Source organism: Argentina silus, assembly GCF_951799395.1.
Source record: "Argentina silus genome assembly, chromosome: 4".
NCBI classification, from domain to species: Eukaryota; Metazoa; Chordata; class Actinopteri; order Argentiniformes; family Argentinidae; genus Argentina; species Argentina silus.
In genome coordinates, this window is record NC_139658.1 from 12592634 (window position 1) to 12613186 (window position 20553).

A 20553-nucleotide genomic window follows, 5' to 3' on the forward strand; every position below is an offset into this window, starting at 1 on the left:
AGGCATAGAGGACAGATGTCCATAGGACACAGTGATATGAATAAATTAGCAGGAGGTATATGAGGCTGGGAAAGGAAGGTGGGAGGGAGGGCATAGTAACAATGAAACTATTAATCATCATCATCATCACCCCCTCTATATCCTTGACTCACCAAATGAACTTCTCCTTTTCTATCTATCTCTATCTCTCCAAAAATCTCTCCTTCATCCTTCTAATTTGTTCACCTTTTTTTTCAATGCCAATCATTTGTTCACCCTTCTCTCCGTCCCCTTTGAGGCTCTATTTCACTCTGGCATGCTCCCTCCATACCTTCCTCTTTCCCTCTCTCTCTTTTTCATTATCAATAAGTGACCTCTTGCATCCTCGGCAGTGTGTGTGTGTGTGTGTGTGTGTGTGTGTGTGTGTGTGTGTGTGTGTGTGTGTGTGTGTGTGTGTGTGTGTGTGTGTGTGTGTGTGTGTGTGTGTGTGTGTGTGTGTGTGTGCAGCGTGCATGCGTGCACACGGCGGTGGCGTATGTGTGCGTACTGTCTGTGTGTGCCAGTGAAGGATCAAAGACCCGTCTACCTTCACAGAGCAGATCAGCACTGGTTTGGGTTGCCAGTACAGTGACAGAAAACAACGTGTCCAACAACTTTGCTCTCCTCTCTAAGAGAAGAGAAATGAAGGAAGGATGCATTTACACTCTCCCTTTCTCTGAACTATAGCCTGCAGGACTGGCAGTTCTGTCAGGAGACCTCTGTTTGGCACATTGTTTTGAAGCCTGCACTTTGTACAGTATGTGAAAGCTTACTTACTTACTTACCCACCGCCCCAAGAGGAGCATAGGCCGTCATCGACACCTTTAAAGCGAACTCAACTCTGGACAACCTTCTCTATTCCACTCCAGGAGCAGACGTTGTTGTTGTGTTGGGCTTCTGTGTTTACCGTCTCTAGGTGTTCGTTGGGCGTCCTCGCCTTATTTTGCCCTGCGCATTCCATGCCAGGGATTGTCTCATGATGTTTGATGTTGGCTTTCTTAGGGTTTGGCTGATGTGAAAGCCGCTGTACAGGTTTATCTCTGCCGTATTTACATAACACATTTTATTAGAGCATATTACACGTTACAGCCGATACAATATTCAAGCGTCGTGTACAATAATAGCAGACTACTGTTCATCAGTCAGAGGCTTGTTCAGAGAACGCACAATAACGTAGAGAGTAGAAGGGCAAGATACTGCAAATTGCTTAGTGTACTGTATATTGCTTTCTGATACAGAATTCATGATGACTTCTACAAAACAACAACTGCAGGGTAGTGTATCTCTGATCCAAGTTCCCACCCCCCCCACCCCCCCCCCCACCCCCTCCCTCTGCCCGCAGGAATGTATTTATTGACCCTGCCTGAAGCGAGGAAGTATAGCTGAGTACATACAGTGTGGCGGTGTGGTCTTTCAACCTTATTATGGATGGCTGCGGTCCGCTCATCAACACGCCTGTCAGAGCGGGGCTCTTTAGCGAGGTCTTTTCCAGCGAGCGTCAGATGCAGCGTCAGTGCTCTGACTCACTGGGCCTGAGTGAGACCCAAGATGATTGTCAGCAGAAAGGCTACTCGCTTCCTCTTCCTGCTGTTTTCTTTATTAGTCTTTTTTTTTTTTTAGTCTGTTCCTCTTTTCTTTCTTGTTCTCTCTCTCTCCCTCTCTCTCTCTCTCTCTGCCTCCCTCTTTTTCTGGCTCAATAGAGGGTGGCAGCTTTGCCTCAGCTGAGTGTAAGAAGAGGACAGAGAAGGAGATTCTGGTAATGCAGTTCCAATGGACTGACTGTGCAGTGTGAAATGGGAAAATAATAAAGTGTATTGTTCTGTCTTCTCTCCCTGTGTGCCCTACTCCCAACCTGTTTTCTCTTGTCAAACACAAACAAACTCGCCCTTCACCCCCACTACATGCCCATCTTTCCCTTCTCTCTCACCAAAACCCTCTTGACCTGTCACTGTGTCTTATTGCACAAACCACCCCTTCCCAAACCCAATACCTTCCATGCTCTCCAAACTGTGCAACACCATGAACATTACCCCCTTCCTCAACCCCATGTTACCCCCTTCCTCAATCCCATGTTACCCTCTCCCTCAATCCCATGTTACCCCCTCCCTCAACCCCCTCCCTCAATACCATCCTTCCCTATTCCCTACATATCCTCCTATCAACCCCTGTTCACGCCTCCTTCCCAAATTCAACACCCTGCACCCTCCCACCTGTTACACCTTTCTGTCCCTCTCCCCTCCTCTCCCCCAACCCCTCCGTCCCCCCGTCCCCCATCCCCCCCATCCCCCCTCATTCTCTCTCTCATCCCCTCAGCTGTGTGTCTGGTCCTGGGCTGCATGATCTTCCCAGACGGCTGGGATGCGGAGGTGGTGCGGGACATGTGCGGCGAGGAGACGGGGAAGTACACCCTGGGTAACTGCTCTGTGCGCTGGGCTTACATCCTGGCCATCATCGGCATCCTGGACGCCCTCATCCTCTCCTTCCTGGCCTTCGTGCTGGGCAACCGGCAGAACGACTTCCTGGCAGAGGAGCTCAAGGCCGACAACAAAGGTGAGGCGCTATAGGCTAGGCTAAGCTAACGATGGTAGCTAACGCTACAGTAGCAAAAGATGGCGTAGGAATGACATTGTAACAACATAGTAATTACATAGTAACTATGTCATACTGTTTTGTTTTTGATGTCTCATTAGAATAGCACGATAGGTTGTTATCAACTGTGTGGAAGGCCTTCATGATTTGTGAACACATGCATTCATGAGTTTCAAAATTTGTCTTGGTCATTTAATTGTCAATACAAGCATTTGACTGATTTTTGAGGAGTATTCAAATGTAGTCTCAGTTCTGAATTTTGACACAAATGAGCTTCAATATGACTAGCTCAACCACAAACCACTAACTGCTATGATGTAAACTATGGGGAAAGCACAGGGAGAACCTGTGATCTTATCTACTTAAGTTGGGAGGTGTTTTTCATGTAGTCTGAACAGCCAGGGCGTTGGAGTTCAAAATGGTGATGTTGATGGGGGTGGAGGTTGCAAGTCTTGGGTACAAGCTTCAGGGGACACACATTCATAAATATTTGATCTTTCATTTCAGTTTCTCTGAAATGCATTGTGGTGTGGTTTCGAGCGCATTTCATCATCCAGGTTTTCAATCATCCATCCACTGCTCCTTTTGCAAAATCTCTCCAAGTCTTTGAAATATTCTCGAATTCTCCATAAGCCTACTGTGTAGAAACATAATAATTTCTCGGATTTCTGCGCATATCTGTGTGTTTGTAAGCCTTACCACAGATATTGTTAGCTAACGTCGTGATGAGAGGTATTGCAGCATGATCAGAGGAGGGAGAAGACAGAGAGCGTGTCGAGCTGCCTCAAGAAAAAAATTAAATAAAACACCCCCCAATTCCTCCATAGCCCTCTGATTCTATTGAGGAAGTTTCCATGGTTACGTGTCAGATTCCAGCAGGATAAGGCTGCGGTTGCTCTCTCTCCCCAGCGACTCGGCACTCTGCAGCTGTGCCTGCTTTCCTCCCCTCTCTCTCTTTCTCTCTCTCTCTATCCCCCCACACAAACACAACATCTCCAATATTTCTCTGATCATTCTTCTTTGATTCCCCCCCCCAATTCATCTCTCTCGTTCTTCAGTTCTCTTTCTCTCTCACACACTCTCTCTCTCCCTCTGTCTTTCTCCTCCTCCTCCTCCTCCTCCTCTCCCCATCATCTGGATGCTCATTCTTTTTCATCTGCTTTAAAGGGAGGAGGAAGTAGAAGGAAGGAGGGAGAGGGCGGAAGGCAAGACAGAGGGGAGGTTTTGGTGATGGAGGGGTAAGGGGCTGGGGGATAGCACAGAAGGTGGGGGTGGTGAAATATGGGAGGGGGGGGGGGTGCTGATGCGTTGATAAGACATCTGTGATTGCCTCAGGATCAGTGTTGCATCAATAGCAACTTGGTGGCGGCTTGCCAAAACAATAAACTGCCGTTATTTGTTTTGCCTTAATCCACTCGCCTGATTTTCCCTTCATTTTTTTCCCCCTCTCTCATAGACATGCGTTATATGAATTCGCTTACTCTCCCTTTGACCGAAGCAATCAAAGCTGTCGTAATTTGTCTTCCCAGCTAGTTTGCGCACAGGGAGCATGGTGCACTACCACCACCCCTTTGATGATAGCCTCCGTGTTAAACAAGGTCGGTGCTTTTCCCATGAGGCTTCGCTCACAGAGCTGTCTAAAGCGCCGTTAGCATCAGACAAGGAACCATTAGCGTCATGGCTAACCATTGCGGACACATTTGTACTGCTAGTGTTCATTTTCAGGGTTAATTAAACCTTGTTATAGTACAGCCCTGACACTATTGGCCACAATGTGCATCACCATCTCTCCGGGCAATTAATGGCAACCACAACACCAGAGGCGGGGGAATGTTAGAAGACTTCACGTACACAGTCTGTTCATCAGCCAGGCGCTGTCCTATGGGGCAAAGCAGTTCTGCCTAAACCAAAGCAAAGTCAGCTTTGACACACAACTACTTTGTTTTCTTTTAAAATTGAATTGATTGATCTCATTTTAGCTTGATTCAGACACTATGACGTGAGGCAATGAACAGACGGAAACAGGTTTGTGTGTCGGAGACTCCTGCTTGCGAGGGATATTTTCCAGACACATTTTTTTCTGAGCGTCTCCCCCCCCCCCCCCCCCACACACACACACACACACAACCACCCACCCACCCCCTGCTTCCCGCTCCAGACCTCCCACTGGTTCTCATTGCGGGAGGCCAGAATTTGGACAGTATTCTGCTGGTGCTCTAAATCTTATTGGAGTGGGGCCGGAGGAACAGTCCCGTTTATGTCCCCTTTGGGATAAATAATTGGTGTAAGCTGCAGTGGAAGGAATACACCAGAGGAAGAATACACCACACTGTATATATCTATGTGAAAAAAATTATTTTATTAATGTTACATTGAAATTGTCTCTATTTTTCACAGGTTTGTGATAGAAATATGATGTGCTTTTAATATGTATCAAAAGAAGACCTTTGATTTGAGGGGTTCTTACATAAGGAATACTAAACATGTATGTATGTATGTATGTATGTATGTATGTATCTGTGTTCAGGTCAGTTATAATCATAATAATAATAAGGAAGATGACTCAAAAGTATTCTCATTCTGTCTTCACAGATTTCGCAGTGTCCAGGGTAAGTTCAGACCGCTGTTGTTTGTGCTGTTGTGGTTTTGTGGTTGTAAGGTATCGGTGTTGTTTGTTTGTGATGCACTAGTGTGTGTATGGTGTCTATAGTGACCTCTGCTGTCCAGGTGGGTTAGCAATTTGCATTTAGCCTCTCCTCTCCCCTTCTTGAGTGTGTGTGTCTGTGTGTGTATTTCAGTGAGCGTGCGTGTGTGCGTGCGTGCGTGCGTTTTGTGTGTGTGTGTGTGGTATAATGCCCCAGTTTTGCTTGCCTTGGCTAACCCAACCTGGTGTCATGTCGGATATCTTACCCCTCAGTGTACCGCCAGTCCCCGTGAGATGATGCGTTTGGTCACATGAGCGGGTCCTCACTAAGTGATATTCCACAATGATTTCAGTCTCTCTCCTCCCCCCTCAAGGGGACAAAGATTAAAGAGAGAGAGGGGGGTGAGTGGGGGGTGGGGTGGGGGGTGTGGGGGGGGGGGGGTAGTGGAAAACAAAGAGGTGGTAGCATGTTGTATTAAAGATCCCGGGGCAGAATGCACTCCCAAAGGAACGAGGCATACCGCGAATGGAGAGGAGACGTCAAGTTGAGGAAAGCGTATCGCTGAGGCCTCTGTCTGCCTCACAAAGGACCCCCGGGGTAGTGTGTACTCTGATTCACATCGAAAAGAAGGAAAGAGGAGAGAGAAAATGCTTGCCTAATTACAAACCAAGCCAGTAAAAAAAAAAAAAAAAAAAATCCTCACAAACACAAATATGATGCGAATTGTGCACACCAGAGCCCATGAAAAATAAATTTTTAAAAGCACTAGTGATGCTCAAGAACGAGGAAAAACATGTACACACCGCTTTGTATTCCGCCAGAAGACGGGCCGCGATAATTTTTAATGTGCTTGAACATTTTCTTTCCCTCTCATGATCTTAAATGACTCGCAATGAAAAAGGAATTGTGCTTTGAATATCTGAATATTTAATGTTGAGGTATTTTAAGAACCGTTTTCGGCATTTTTTGCGTGTGTTCACTTGAAGTGGAAGGCTCTCGGTGAAGAAAGAGGAGGAGGAGGAGGAGGAGGAGGAGAAGGAGGGAAAGGTTATTATTGTTCAAGGAGAGGTAATGCCCTTAAAGTAGAGTATTCCAACAGTGGAGAAATTAGCTCCATGTCTACAGCAGACTGAGTGTCTACCCACTCAAACGCTGACTTTGCGCTTCAATCAATAAAAATGGGCCAAATCAAAACCTAAGGCCTTTTCATTTGCACATCAGGGAGACAGCTGTCCTCTGAAGGGGTGTGAAGTTAATGACAACTTAGAGTAGGGGAACTGCAGCCAGGGCTAGTGTTTCATATGCAGCAGAGAGCAAATTACACTGCTTCGCATAGACACTTCTGAGGTCACAGAAAGCGACCATTCCACTCACACCACCTCAGCCACCTTTGATCACCTGGTGGTCACTGCAAGATAATGTCACCTGAAATCTTTAGCCGATATGAGGGTAGCATATGTTATGTCCAATTAATCATGAATTGACTGATTGGTATACAGTACCAGTCAAAAGTTTGGACACACCTTCTCATTCAATGGTTTTTCTTTATTTTTTATTATTTTCTACATTGTCATTCATTGAAGACATCAAAACTATGAAGGAACACATATGGAATGATGTAGTAAACAAAAAACCAGAATATGTTTTAGATTTTAGATTCTTCAAAGTAGCCACCTTTTGCTTTGATGACAGCTTTGCACACTCTTGGCAAGGTGTGTCCAAACTTTTGACTGGTGCTGTCTGTAAGCTTCCATTTGAGTGCTGCTCTTTCCATAGTAGCTTAGTCGCTAATAAATGCTAAATAAGTGTCAGTAGTATTAAGGATGTGCTAGTACCTTTGATGTCTTCATGTTGATAGTGTAATGCTAACGCTACATTCATCTCCTTAGCTCCACCTTGGCTCCACCCTCAGGATGGACGGAGTAAGACCGATCAGTTTCCCATTCCCATTACATTTTGTGACCCCGGCATGCACCTAAGAACTGTGTGTCGCTGTTAAGATGGCTGTTCGACAACGTCACCCTATCCAAAGTGGTAGTGTTTTGTAAACTCTCTCCCTTGACTTCTCCCGATGTCACCTCTGTGTGTGAGATGAATGGTATTTCTCATTCCATTCCATGCATTACAATGAGCCTGTTTTTTGTTTTTTACCCCCACCAGCCACACCCGGTGCATAGGTCACTCAACAACGACAGACAGAAACGGTCGATATGGTTTGAACTACTGTAATTAATGACCTCAGATAGGTAGACTATGGAAGGCACTTAGCTGTTCCCCCACAAAGCAGAAGCCTCATGCTCCGGGCAAGCGGCCCAACCTAAGTGTAAACAGTACGGGGGGGCGGTGGGGTGGGGGGGGTGGGGGGCTGGTGTTGTGTTCCAGGTGGCGCCTCAGCAGCGCTCCGCCGTATGTTTCCAACGTGGGAATGCGATGACTTAATTCCATCTGCGCCGCAGCCATCCCAGCCAGCCAAATTTGACACCTGCTCGGGCGGAGGTAGAGCGGGGGCCTAAACAGATTAATAACACTATAATCCCCTTTCTCCTCCCCTCCACCTATTCATTCTCTGCCCCCCCCACCCCCCCCCCCCCCCTACCCTGATTGATTCACTTTTGGCATAATCCGATTTTCATTAAATTGGCTTTGCGTGGAGGAGGATGAGTCATCAGAAAGTTCTTCAGCTATCATTATCCCCCGCAGGCACGCCGAGTCGCAAACAGGAAGTTCATATAGACTTCGGTCTGACCGGACTAACGATGCGGGGTTAGGATGACGTCACATGACGTCTCATTTCTTACTCCGAAATGGACTTGTTACTTTGATAGTCCTTGTTATGTACAATTGATGTTATGTACAGAGCGGACACTGCTGTTGTGTTTGAAAACAGCAGCTTGGTTTTCTTATGTGTGCTGCAAAAGGCGGTGCGGAGACTAGAAAATGTAAGATGTTGTTAATGCAGACATTATTTTCAGGTGAAAGATACAGTTACAGTGCCGATTGCTTGAGCACATTTCTTGAAACAGTATTCAACTTATCAAAACAGTTAACGCGTTCGCCAAAACAGTGTCCTTTGTCATCTAATGAAAAGTTCAAGGCACCGTTCATTTCATAATGACACTAAATAGTAACTATAAACATCAATATGCATTGCAGGTTAGACAACTTTTGTTTGAAAACAAAGCTGAAAAACATTAAGAATTTCACTTAGCAGAAACAACATTCTACTATGTAGTTTATGGTACTGTAGTACTGCGCCTGTTCTAAATATCTACAATATTTTAAATCAAGCAGGTAGTTACAACAAACATTGCATTACTGTAAGAACACAAAACGTGCCCAAAAAAAAATTACAGTAATCTATTCTCTCCTGTCTGCCAGACCACGTTACTGATGACTTACTTCATTGGTGATTCCAGACTGATTGTTAGTTGAACTGTTGAGTGATGAGAGTTACAATGTACGTCGTAGTGATTCACTATAATGGGAGAAATACACTCACCGAACACTTTATTAGGAACACCTGTACACCTAGCTCTCATGGTGGAGGTGGTGTAATGGTGTGGGGAATGTTTTCTTGGCACACTTTGGGCCCGTTAATACCAATCAATCATCACTTGAATGCCACAGCCTATTTGAGTATTATTGCTGACCATGTGCATCCCTCCATGGCCACAATTTACCCATCTTCTAATGGCTACTTCTAACATGATAATGAACACCTTTGGGATGTGGTAGAACAGGAGATCCACAGCTTCAAAGTGCACCGGAAAATTCTGCATGTCATCATGGACCAGAATCTCAAAGGAATATTTCCATCTTGTGGAATCAATGCCATGAAGAATTGAGCCTGTTTTGAGAGCAAAGGGAGGCCTTACCCAATATTAGTATAATGTTCCTAATAAAGTGTTCAGTGAGTGTAGATTTATGCTGTAAGGAAATAATTCTGTTTTGTTTGTCAACAATTACCCAATTGATTTTTGAGAGTTGTTTTAATTGTTTTGTTGTCAGTTTCATACAAATGGCGTAATCAGTCAAGAAAAACTGTAAAAAAAACAAAAACAAAGGGCAAATGCGAGTTCTAACAAAAAAATAAGTTTGGGTTATGAGGTGAAGTGACCATAATTCACACGTTTTCAGGGTCCTACAACATAATTCAAACATAATGAAAACATTTTGTTTTCAATGGTTCCATAATGTGTGTATTTCAAATATGATTATGAAGTTATTTATGAAGTAGTCCCATATAGAAAAATACATTTTTTAAACATAATGGAATGTTTTTCTCCTGATTTGCTTGGAAATGTCAGAGAGAACGTACTGAAGTGTGACCTTTTAAAGCTATTACATTTGTATGTTTTTTTGTTTTAAGTCTCTTTTAAATTCCACATCTTGGTCGCTGACAGTGACTCATATGTCATGTTCCTTGTGCTGCTTCACTCACATCCAATCAGAGCCATATCTGCTGGACTCTCTGAGGGAACAGATTAAGTTCACTGAGTTGATAATAATGATCATCAAAAGAGGATGATGATATGACAGATGCTGTAGTCCAATGCAACCTACAGTTACCATACCTTTTAAGACCTTGAGAGACTTAACCTAACACATAAACATAGTGTTGCTTAGCTGTATGTGCTCCAACCACCTGAGCCACCTAAAAGTCCACCATTTTGATGAACATACCAGGGCAAGGGTTCATATAGATGCCAAGCATCAGTCAGAGATTGAAGTCTATAGCCACCTCTTCATAGCATCTGGGGAATGCTAACCATGTAGCCCAAATGTTACAATATCATACTCCACCATTATCTGGAACTCTGTCTGCAACCTGCCATGTTTACCGTGCTACCAGAGTCTGATATGTTATGTCATATCCTGTCAATTTACACCATGTGGAACTACATTCTGTCATTTTTAAACCCGCAAGCTGTTTAACAAGGGTAGTGTATCGTAGTTAGTAGTTCATTGGTAGTTCATTGTTTACATCTTAGGTCAAACTTTACATCTTAGGCCACTACTAGCCACAACTGTCTTTTAGTGCTGCGAAAAGGACACTGTAAGCAGGAGCAGACATGCATTTGAAACAAAATAATATACAGATACCACACAACATTATGATTCTTCTGAAGAAGTCGATATCCTTTTTTTGACAGTCAGGACAAACTACCAAGACATAGGGCATGAATGAATGTCAACCTGAACTTACGTGTTATTCCTCTTGTTTCCAGCCCAGATCCATCCTTCCTTGTTCCTCTCCCATTCCATCTTTCCCCCTCTCAGTGTAACCTATGTTGAGTTTACGCTCTCTCTCTCTCTCTCTCTCTCTCTCTCTCTCTCTCTCTCTCTTTTTCTCTCTCTCTCTTTTTCTCTCTCTCTCTCTCTCTCTTTCTCTCTCTTTTGTTTCTGCAGATTGAAATCCGGGAGACCAAGGATCCACGGTTCCAAGTCCAACGGTTCCACTGAGCATCCCTCTCCTGACCTGTCTCGAGCCTCCCCCCTTCTTCTTCCTCGTCCTTTTCCATCCCTCCTCCGTCCGCTCACCCCTCCAGCTCATCAGGTTCAAGCCCTGGTCTCAGTGTGGAGATGATATTTGTAATATAGGACTGAAATGGAATATATTCCAAAAGAGAAACTGTTGGCCTGTTTGAAGGGAAATACACTCAAGAGGAAGTATATGATCAGCTTTCTAAAACTCTGGGAAAATATTTTATGATATACAGTATTACTGTCACATGATATAGTATAATATATCAAAGATAATGAAGTTGTTGATGATGATGATGATGATGATGATAATGCTTGCAGCAGGAATATCCTATGAAAATTGACATATTTTTATTCAGAATAGAAAATTCAATTTCCAGCTTTCAAAATAACAATTAGGAAGTGCATATGTACAAGCATATGGGTGCTACTTCTGAGATATATGTGTAATAAAAGAAGCCAAAAAAAACTAAAATAAAAACAAAAAACAGAACAAAAACAAGAATTTTGTATGTACAGCCACAATGTAATTTTGAAGACAGTGTTTTTCAGACAGATTTTCAACGTCCCTCTTTGTACATGAGGTCAGGAAATAAAACAAGAAAACGAAGATATGTGTAAATAACATGTTTCTTTGGAAACAGGGTAAAAAAAAGACTTCAAGCATTGATTACCCCATCATTGTCCACTTGAACCTTTTGGGATAGCAACCCCTGCTCTCATCATCGTCTTGGAAAAAGAAGTGTGGATTATTAAAACAATTCTTTTCTCCCATTTGTAATTCAGCCTACCTACATCTCAGATCCAACAAAAAGCCAACTGGGCCAATGAAAGTGATGACTGACCGTACTGACTGACAGGTATTGGGAGTGAGAAAAGACTCTCATTCTACTTCATTTGAACCATGTTCCATATTTTTTCGCCTTCTTCAAGATGTGTCTTTCTCTCACCGTTCTGTTCTATTCCACTTGGGTTTTGTTTGTGCACCCCATCACAAGGAAAGGCCCTGCATGCTGCATCTAACTCAGGCTTGTGCAAAGATATGGCTTACTCTACGCTCCATGCCGCAGACACAGCCATTGGAGTGCTGCTCAGTCCAAAGGCATCGCTATGACATTGAACAGACCCGAGGAGTCAAGCAATGCTCCACAGGCTGAGCACAGACCAGTTCCATCTCAGAAGATGGCTCCCCACTCATACACACCGCCATGCACTGTGCTGTTCTACATCAGTTCTATGGGCCCTTTGGTCTTGCCCAGGAAGCAGGGGATGCAGACACAAGACAGGTCTCTTACCCTACAGTGTAGTTGTGACTTCTCTGGTGTTCAAAATGGTCCGCAGAAGTCATGTTAGTATCTTCATCTATGTTTGCAGATCAGTGTATTCTCTCAGGAAGGTGCAATGCACAGACAAACAAATGAAGAACATAGACAGTATCCCACCTGATGCATTCAACAACGCAACACCATACAGACAAGATCATGGATAGGCTGTGTTGGTGACAGTAATGATCTCAGTTGACCGCAGATCAGAATTTTGCCCCACACTTTTCACAGGTGATCTCACTGTAAGCTGTAGGTCAAAGGTCATACAGAAAACCATAGGCCCCTCCCTGCTCTTTTCTGTTCATTGAAACCCTGAGCCTTAGCTGATATCGCATGCACACTGTGGTTACAATTCCATTTGTGCTGGATATTCCAAGGGTCTTCACCAGCACCTGGTGAAATGACGAAAACTGTATTTTGGGTCATTGGAACCTGCTCAGATGCACTGGTGTCATCATCCTAGAGATCAGTGAGGTTGATCTCTTGTGCTGCGACACTGTAATAATGTCCCTGCCTGGCTGGACTAAGAGGATGTTGGACACGGTGGAGAGGGACTCTTAGTTGGTTTGTTAGGTGGTGAACTCCTCTGTATGGTGCTTTTCCCCATCCCTGTGATGCCCCAATACCCCCACCCCCACCCCACCCCAAACAAACAAAGCCTGAAACAAACTCAACATCTTTCTGTAGATGTCACAGACACTCTGACTTTGCAGCTTTACAGCTCCCAACTCCTCATCCTCTGGCTCCCATGGAACAGCAGTTCAAAATTGAGGACTTGTAAATGCAGAAATCTAGGTTTTCTTGGTAGTATTTGAATATCATCATAGTGTTTTGAATAACTTTTTCTTTTTTTTTTGTTCAACCATTTTGAAATCTGCAGTTTTAAAAAGTGTTTCCGTTTTGGGAGACTTTTTTCAAGGAATGCTTGTCCTTCTCAGGGCGTTTTATCCACCTGAGGGACGAGCTGATGAAAGACTGGTGTGACTAACCACAGAGGGATTTGAGGACATGAATAGAAGCGAGAAAACAAAAACATAATTTGGTGTGCTTAGAATCCTTTTCTTTTCACATACTTTCAACTTGTTGTGCTATTTTCTGGTTTTGTTTCGAAATGACAATATGAGGAGAGAACTGAGTTCAGCTCGCCGTGAACACACCTGTCCATCATATGATCTTTCTGCTCTAGAGACCTACGGAACAAGAGCCCACGTTGGCGTAGGTTGGGAGGGAGGCCTCGTGGTTGAGTACTTGGACCCTTACAAATATTTGGAGAGTTTTATATTTTACTGAGAGTTTTGTATGATAGAGGTGACCTCAGTAGGCTTTTTTGTTTCAACTTGCGCATGTGGCACACCTTTCATTGGGTGTTTCACTGGGCAATTCTTCTGTAAACCACTCACATCACCCCGGCCAAGTGAGGGGGAAGGTTGCAAGAACAACAACATCCTGAGGGTTTCCTTGGGACAGTTTCCAAGTGGCCACTCCTCGTGTAGTCGATTCCCACTCAAATCCTGAAGCTTTTACTGATTTTATTTATATGTTACAACAGATGTAATTTTTCTATATTGCAAAAAGGATATTCAGAGATGTATTAAAATGTTGTAGGATGGTTTAAATGAGAGACTATTTTATTTTGAAATATCAAACTATAATATAATATCAAACCAACTTAGATCTCCACATCAGTATTACGGCTAAGTTAGGAGCTAACATTTTAAAAGAACAAATTAAGTATAGCTGCAATGATATTTGTCAGCAAATTTCCAAATGTACTCGTCAGTCAAAACTTGCAATTTCCAGCAAAGGTGATATGGATATCATACTTCATGTTTGTTAGCTAGATTGATCAAGCTTTCGATATGATGTACTAAAATGTGCCAACATTTGAAATTCTATCAATAGTTCAGCATCCCTCTAGATGAGTCATATGTCAGGCCATCTTCTCTGAGAGGAGTTTACTAATGTCTGACAGTCAAGAGTCACTTTAGGTAGTCACATGCACTGACACTTTTATTTTGACTACAGTTTATTTGCTCATATCTGCATCTCTTTCAAAATGTGCCAAAACAAGGTATGGAAATGGTGTAATATGTTTTTATTCATTCAGCTATTTATTTTAATGTGCATCATGAGTTGAATGCTTTTCTTTTCTATCTTATGTTATTTTGCTTTGCTATAGTTGTAATGTTATTTTCTATCGTAATGAGATGCTGTGATGTCTCTCAATGTTATGAAAATGGAATGTTTATGCAAGATTGTCACAGGAGAGTCCATTGTGGCAGACATTGTCACGCACCACTTTAACATTGTTGGTGTTGTTTTAAAGAAGAAAAAAAAGAAATAAATCTACTGAATATCATGAATTTCTGTTATTTCAGATAAGTTTGGAGATGGAATTCTACACATGAATAAAGCATACACTGTAGTCTACAGCCACAAGAATATAATTAAAAGTTGAAATCATTATGACACATATGACACACTCAACTAGCTTACACACTTTTTAGTATAGCATTTAAATTTGAAATCATGACTGCACATTTGGAGAAGGTATTTAAATTATTGATCAATGTCAATCTGTATAGCTTGATAGCTTAATGATGGCTGCTCTAGCTTGCCAACCTGGACATTTGACCACTTGACTCCTCTCAAACTGTTTAATAATGCTCAATACCTTTCAGTTTGATTCATCTCTTCACTATACCACTACCCAGTCAGTAGAGAAATGACAACCCAGATATGGCCCACGTCTGTTTTCTACCGGCATCCGGATGTGGCCCAAGCACAACTTTGTTCCCCGGGTCAGAAGTGGACCCACTCTGGCTGTCATACAGTACCTGAGCCTGATGTTTGCCGTGAAAAGGTTAAACCTTGGCCGGTATGTGGATGTGTGGCTCAGTTATCACTTGATAAATGGTCCAGATATTGGCTGTGTCTGGTTGCGTAAGGCTTAGATGTGGTAACCATATCTGGCCACAATCCATTTCTGGGCCATAATTCCAAGTGGTAATTGGACCAAATCCACATGTTGGCTAAGATATGGCCTTTTCATGGTGATGATTGGCCTTAGCTATGGCCACCAGTTCCGGTCCACTTCTGGCCCAGGGAACAAACATTCTGGTCCAGGCTCGGTCTTTTTGTGGCAATGGCCTATCTTAGTTATGGCAATCAGATCTGGCCCTGTTGTATTCAAAGTGTCTTCAAGACCTCTACAACAACCAGATTGGGCCCACTTTGTATTGTGGCCAAGATTTGGTTTACTTATGGCAACCATAACAGGCCCATTTATAGATGTACTATTGAATGTGCTGAGATGCAGCCTTATGCATGGTAACCAGATCATTGTTGCATTGTCAGATTATACATTTGTACAGCAACTATAGTTTTGTTCCTTTATTCCAAGTGGGATGAATCAACATTTCAATTGGATTCAGTGTGATACCCAATTAAAGGACTTTTTCATGATAGTCAGATGATTCCTTACTCTGAAAGTAATCTATGGGCCAGGAGAAACGTTACCATTCAGATATGTTGAAATAGCCAATGCTAAATTCAGCTAATTGTAGCCACAACTACTACTAACAAAAAAGGTCACCACAAATGCATATAACGTAACAGTCTTTAATTTTATTGCAATTTGAGTAGATTTGGTTGTGCAGTTTAAAACATGGATGAATTCACTTAGCACATCTTTGTTAGTGGGGGCTAAAATTAGCTGACGTTGGCAGTAGTTTCGTCAAACAAATACAAGCCATGGATAATGCTGCATTCATAACAAGTCAGAAACTAATTTCCAAGTTGAAAATAGAGTTTTGTAGTTCTGACAAATCATGAATGCAGCATACGTTTCTCCTGCCCAAAGATTACTTTCCCAATCAGGATTCATCTGATTATAACGTTAAATGTCACAAACGTATCATTTAAGGGAAGGCAAACAGTTTGAACACTTAGGCAGGCAGTAGCAACACAATACAGAGACTCAACACACAAGACACTCACCACAAAATACCCCACTCAGGTCAAATCAAGTCTGTACTGGGTATTTAGTTAACTTAAGGGTAGATCAATTCTAGTCAGGTTAACTACAATTTAACTGAATAACATTTAAGACAATGATATAAAAAAAGACCTTTAGGACTTGAAAAGTGAAGAGAAAATGACTAATTACAAGAACACAGCAACCCTGCTTACCAGCAACACTGCAATCTAAACAAATGTATAAGCAGCCTCTTGCCAAAGCCCTCCCATCAAATTACACTGATTTTACATACTGCCATAACGCCTGGAGGGGTATCAGGTGCATTGTGTCTTAATTGGCCACACATGAGTCTAATTGGGAGTCTCCTATAAATGGAAGATGTGTGAAATGTTTGGGGAGGTTTTGGAAGTCAGCTAATTTGCTACCAGTTTGTTGGCTTATCCAATTTGTTCAGAAATAAATATATTTAGCTGTTGTATCAGTCCTGTACTTTGATAACATCTTAGCTTAGGACACAGATGGTCAGTCTGATGAAGTCTAGAAGAGATGTCAAGTTGATTGGCTCAGATCTTTGTCGGTCTACTTTTCTTTTACTGGCCACACTCTGGATTTCTTCAGATGGTCTGTATGTATCTCATCTGGTTTGGATGAGTCTGTCAGTGACTACTGTAAGTTTACATGCAGCCTAATATGTTGTTACTAATCCAAATAAACGAATACACTGAATAATACACCCTCATATAAACACTTCAGTCAGACCGCTCCGAATGGAAGGGCTGGGTTATATCTTTTATAAACCGTTTGATAGGACAATATTAGCTAATATTAGGCACGTAAACGCTCATTCGACTTACTTGCCCAATTAGAATAACAGTTTCTAATGCGCATGCATCGGTACTGGGCACAGCTTCCAAAGGCATGCAAAACATATGCCAAACACATCATCAATGGGATATAGGCGCACACAGTCCCATTTGGCCATAAATCTTTCCATGAGCGTGCACAATTTTGTAAATGATGAGCGTGTCATGTGAAGGTTCTGCTTCCATTCTTCATCGGTAAATTCCAGGAACACAACTCTTTCCCACCAGTCTTCACTCGATCTGCTGATCAAGAGTAACATAATGATTTGTCATTGTGTCTGTCTAATTGGCAGAACAAATGATGAACCCGCAGTGCAAATAATGCGAAAAAAAATGTTGGCCGTTTGTGTCGTGGGACACACGAAGAAAAGGCAACTGCGCAGATCAGAAACGACTTTATTCAGACTATATGTTAAGACATGTAAAGCCATATAAACAGTTCTTTTGTAATGTTCGTTTGGAACGAATACATCATGTATCGCCAAATATTTTGCATGAAAATGTAGTCAGTGTTCCACAGTCAAACTCTTCTAAACCAGATGAGATGAGTAGAATTCCCCAAATGGTCTGTTTATTTCTAAACACTGTTGGCTCAGTTGGGTTGGGATGTGACTTGGGATGTATGAGACAATTTCACAGGTGCTTTGAAAACCCAAACAACCAGTTTATCCATTTCAACATATATCACATAATTTATGATTCATCTTCTCATTGGCTAGGACTAAATAGTGCTATATTGTTCCCAGCAGTGGATCAACATTCCTTATGTAAGGGTTAGGCTAGTCCAGTCGAGGATGGAAGAACTTGGGGTGCGAGGGGAGGTGTGGAATAGCTTTCACAGAATTAACATTTTCATGGCATTTCTTAGCAAATCCAAGTGACCCAGCAACTACAGTAACTTATTTGGACTACACACCTCAAGCCAGAGTTTGGCAATAAGGCAACTGGCAATCTTCACCCAGTAATGATCTCCCACATTTAGGCCTACACTGGCCTAGTAAAAATCTGAACTTATTATAACCATACACTACATACAGTTCCAGGGCTGGCCCATAAGCACAGTTTCAACTGCCACCTCGTACTGGTCCCCCACATTTAAACCAAAATGGCCCAATAACTACAGGAACGTATCAGGGCCACAGTCCTCATACCAGAGCTGGCCAATGAGCAAAGTTCCAACTGTCACCCAGTACTGGTCCACCACATTTAGACCAAAAGTGGGCCAGTAGAGACAAGGTAAAGTAAAGTATCAGGGCTAGATATCACATCCCAGAGCTGGCCCATGAGCAAAATGCCAACATTCACCCAGAGCTGCACCCCCACATTCGGACCAGGTCTCGCCCTCATAATACTTATAATACACCATATAATACATTCAGCCATATATGCCACCACAAGACCAGATCTGATTGTCTGCTGATTGGGTAGTGAGTGATGGGTGGATGAGATCCACTATTACAGACTATACATTATTGTCAGGAAAAAAGCCGTAAGGCCAAGCATCCTTGTAATGCTGTCTCTAATCACATCACCAAACAGTTGACCCATCCTGAACTCCCATTTCCATCCACAATCTGGACACGGTTTATTTGTGCTGAAACAAGCCCCCCTTGGGGCATACGTAATGGCAGCTAACAGTCCGTGGAGTCCCCTCTGTTAGAAGGGGAGTGGGGGTGGGCGTGGAGCATGCAGTGGGGGGTGACAGTGTTGTGCACCTCAGTGCCATCCCCTGGTCCCATCTGTTTGAGAAGCGGCAGGGTGTGAAAGACACTGGACTGTAACTGATCAACACTATCGTAGCCAAGCTGGGTCCCCAGGGCTGCTTTACATGGACACCACTTAGGGGGAATAGGAGGTCATATAGGAATGACCCCTTCTCAATTTGTTAGCCAGTTTAGAGGGAAATATACCCTTGGGTTTGACTATGGTGTATTTGCAGTGTTGTTTTGCTTTACAACTGGCACAGAACGGCAGTAGACATCTCAGGTTATGTAGTCAAAAAGTAAGCAAGGATATTGGACACTTTTGTGAACATATGAAAACTATGAACCAAGATTAACCAAACTTGACATATTTTCAGCACGTTCATACGTTAATGCAGTATTTTTTTTTTTATGCCCGTTGACATTTCTTATTTAGAAAACCAACTGTTGTCACAACTGGAAAGAGCCTACAGTCTTTGTTGAGGCTGTGTGCTGTATGATACAGAACTCACTGTGAATTATATGGGTCAGGGGTTACAACTCTCTCAGCTACACTACATAGAACAGAAGATGCCATGAAATGCTCATGTAGTCCATTTACAGACAAACAATTTCCAATCCAGAGGTGAATGTTTTCCATCAGCGCAGTGCGTCTTTACATGAGGTATGGAGAGTGGATGCAACATCAACAAGCAAAGGCACGGGGGGGGGGGGGGGGGGGGGTATGGACGTTCTGCAAAACACATTAACGTGAAACCCAACCTTGTGGAAACATCTCCTGGCACACCACACAAATCTCTCCACCCCACTGAATCAGTTAGCATGCTAGCCGGCTATTTATAGCCCTGGCAGAGCGGCTAAAAGATGGCTGGGGGGCGGGTGCAGCACGTTATGTCAGATGAGATTGGCGTTTTTTTGTGCAACGTGCTGCCCAGACTGTGGGGGATAATAAGTGTGATGCTCAATGTGATGAGCCCCCGAGACTTCTCCCTCCGTCCCCTCTCTTTCAGTCTTTGTCTCCCTTTTCCCCGCCCTGCCCCAGGAGGCATTGCTCCCTAGGAGTCCTGCTACGCCCCTCTGGGTGTGTGCCCAAAGGTGTTTAGGAGTTCTGCTGGGGTGAAAACAGGGCTTGGCACTGATGAAAGGTCAGAGTTCAGGAGAGTGAAGAGAAAAGGACAACTGGGGCTGGAGGTGTGGCCCCCGGGGTCATCAACCTCTGGTCTGTCCAAACTTTGTCTTCACGTCCCCATGGTCAGATGTCATTGACCTGTACTATATATACACAACATTATCTGTTTACATTAGACGTCTCAGTCCTTGACTCGTAATCATGTTTTCATTTCATTCAAAGGAAAGTAAAGTTTCTGAGGAAACATTTGTGTTACTTTTCGGTAGTAGAAGGATTTCCAAACTTATTCAACAGACTCATGATCTGCATACTGTATTTGCATCTCTACAATGGAAATAGCAATTCATATGTATGCTATGATACATAAGGTAGAGTAGACAATTCAAATACAGTACAGATGGATGTTCTTGGAGTATTGACTAAATAACTTGACACAGCAAGGCATCCAAGAGTAAAAGCTTGGAATTCTGGAAAGGCGCAAAACATCACAGAACAGTGCTATAGAGAGAGTGAGATAGGAATGGAAGACAGAATGCCAATTAGAGAGAAACAGAGAGAGACAGAGAGAGAGAAAGAGAGGGAGAGAGAGAGAAAGAGAGATAAAAAGAGAGGGGAAGGCAAAATAGAGAGGTCAAATGGAAAAGGAGAGCGCTGAGAGACCTGATTGAGAGAGAGGTGGAACCACAGATGGTCAGTCTGGCGCTTGGCTTCAGAGAGCCGTCTCCTGTCTGCCTCCCCCATTGGGCTGGGCCAATGGGATGACAGGATGGAGGGGGCACAGGGCTGGGCAATGCCAGTGCTGCCAGCCCATGCCAGCA

At 43.2% G+C, this 20553-nt stretch overlaps 1 protein-coding gene across 1 annotated transcript in view; it reads left to right on the plus strand.

Moving 5' to 3' along the window:
* lhfpl4a (LHFPL tetraspan subfamily member 4a) overlaps nt 1-10715 on the plus strand; it is a gene marked incomplete at both ends in the record, with an annotated part of 28127 nt that extends 17412 nt beyond the window's left edge. Inside the window, 3 exons of the mRNA XM_083668062.1 lie at nt 2332-2568; nt 5200-5216; nt 10662-10715. Coding sequence (XP_083524188.1) covers nt 2332-2568; nt 5200-5216; nt 10662-10715 — 308 coding nt within the window. The remainder of the gene's footprint in view (nt 1-2331; nt 2569-5199; nt 5217-10661) is intronic.
* Nucleotides 10716-20553: the final 9838 nt, after the last annotated feature.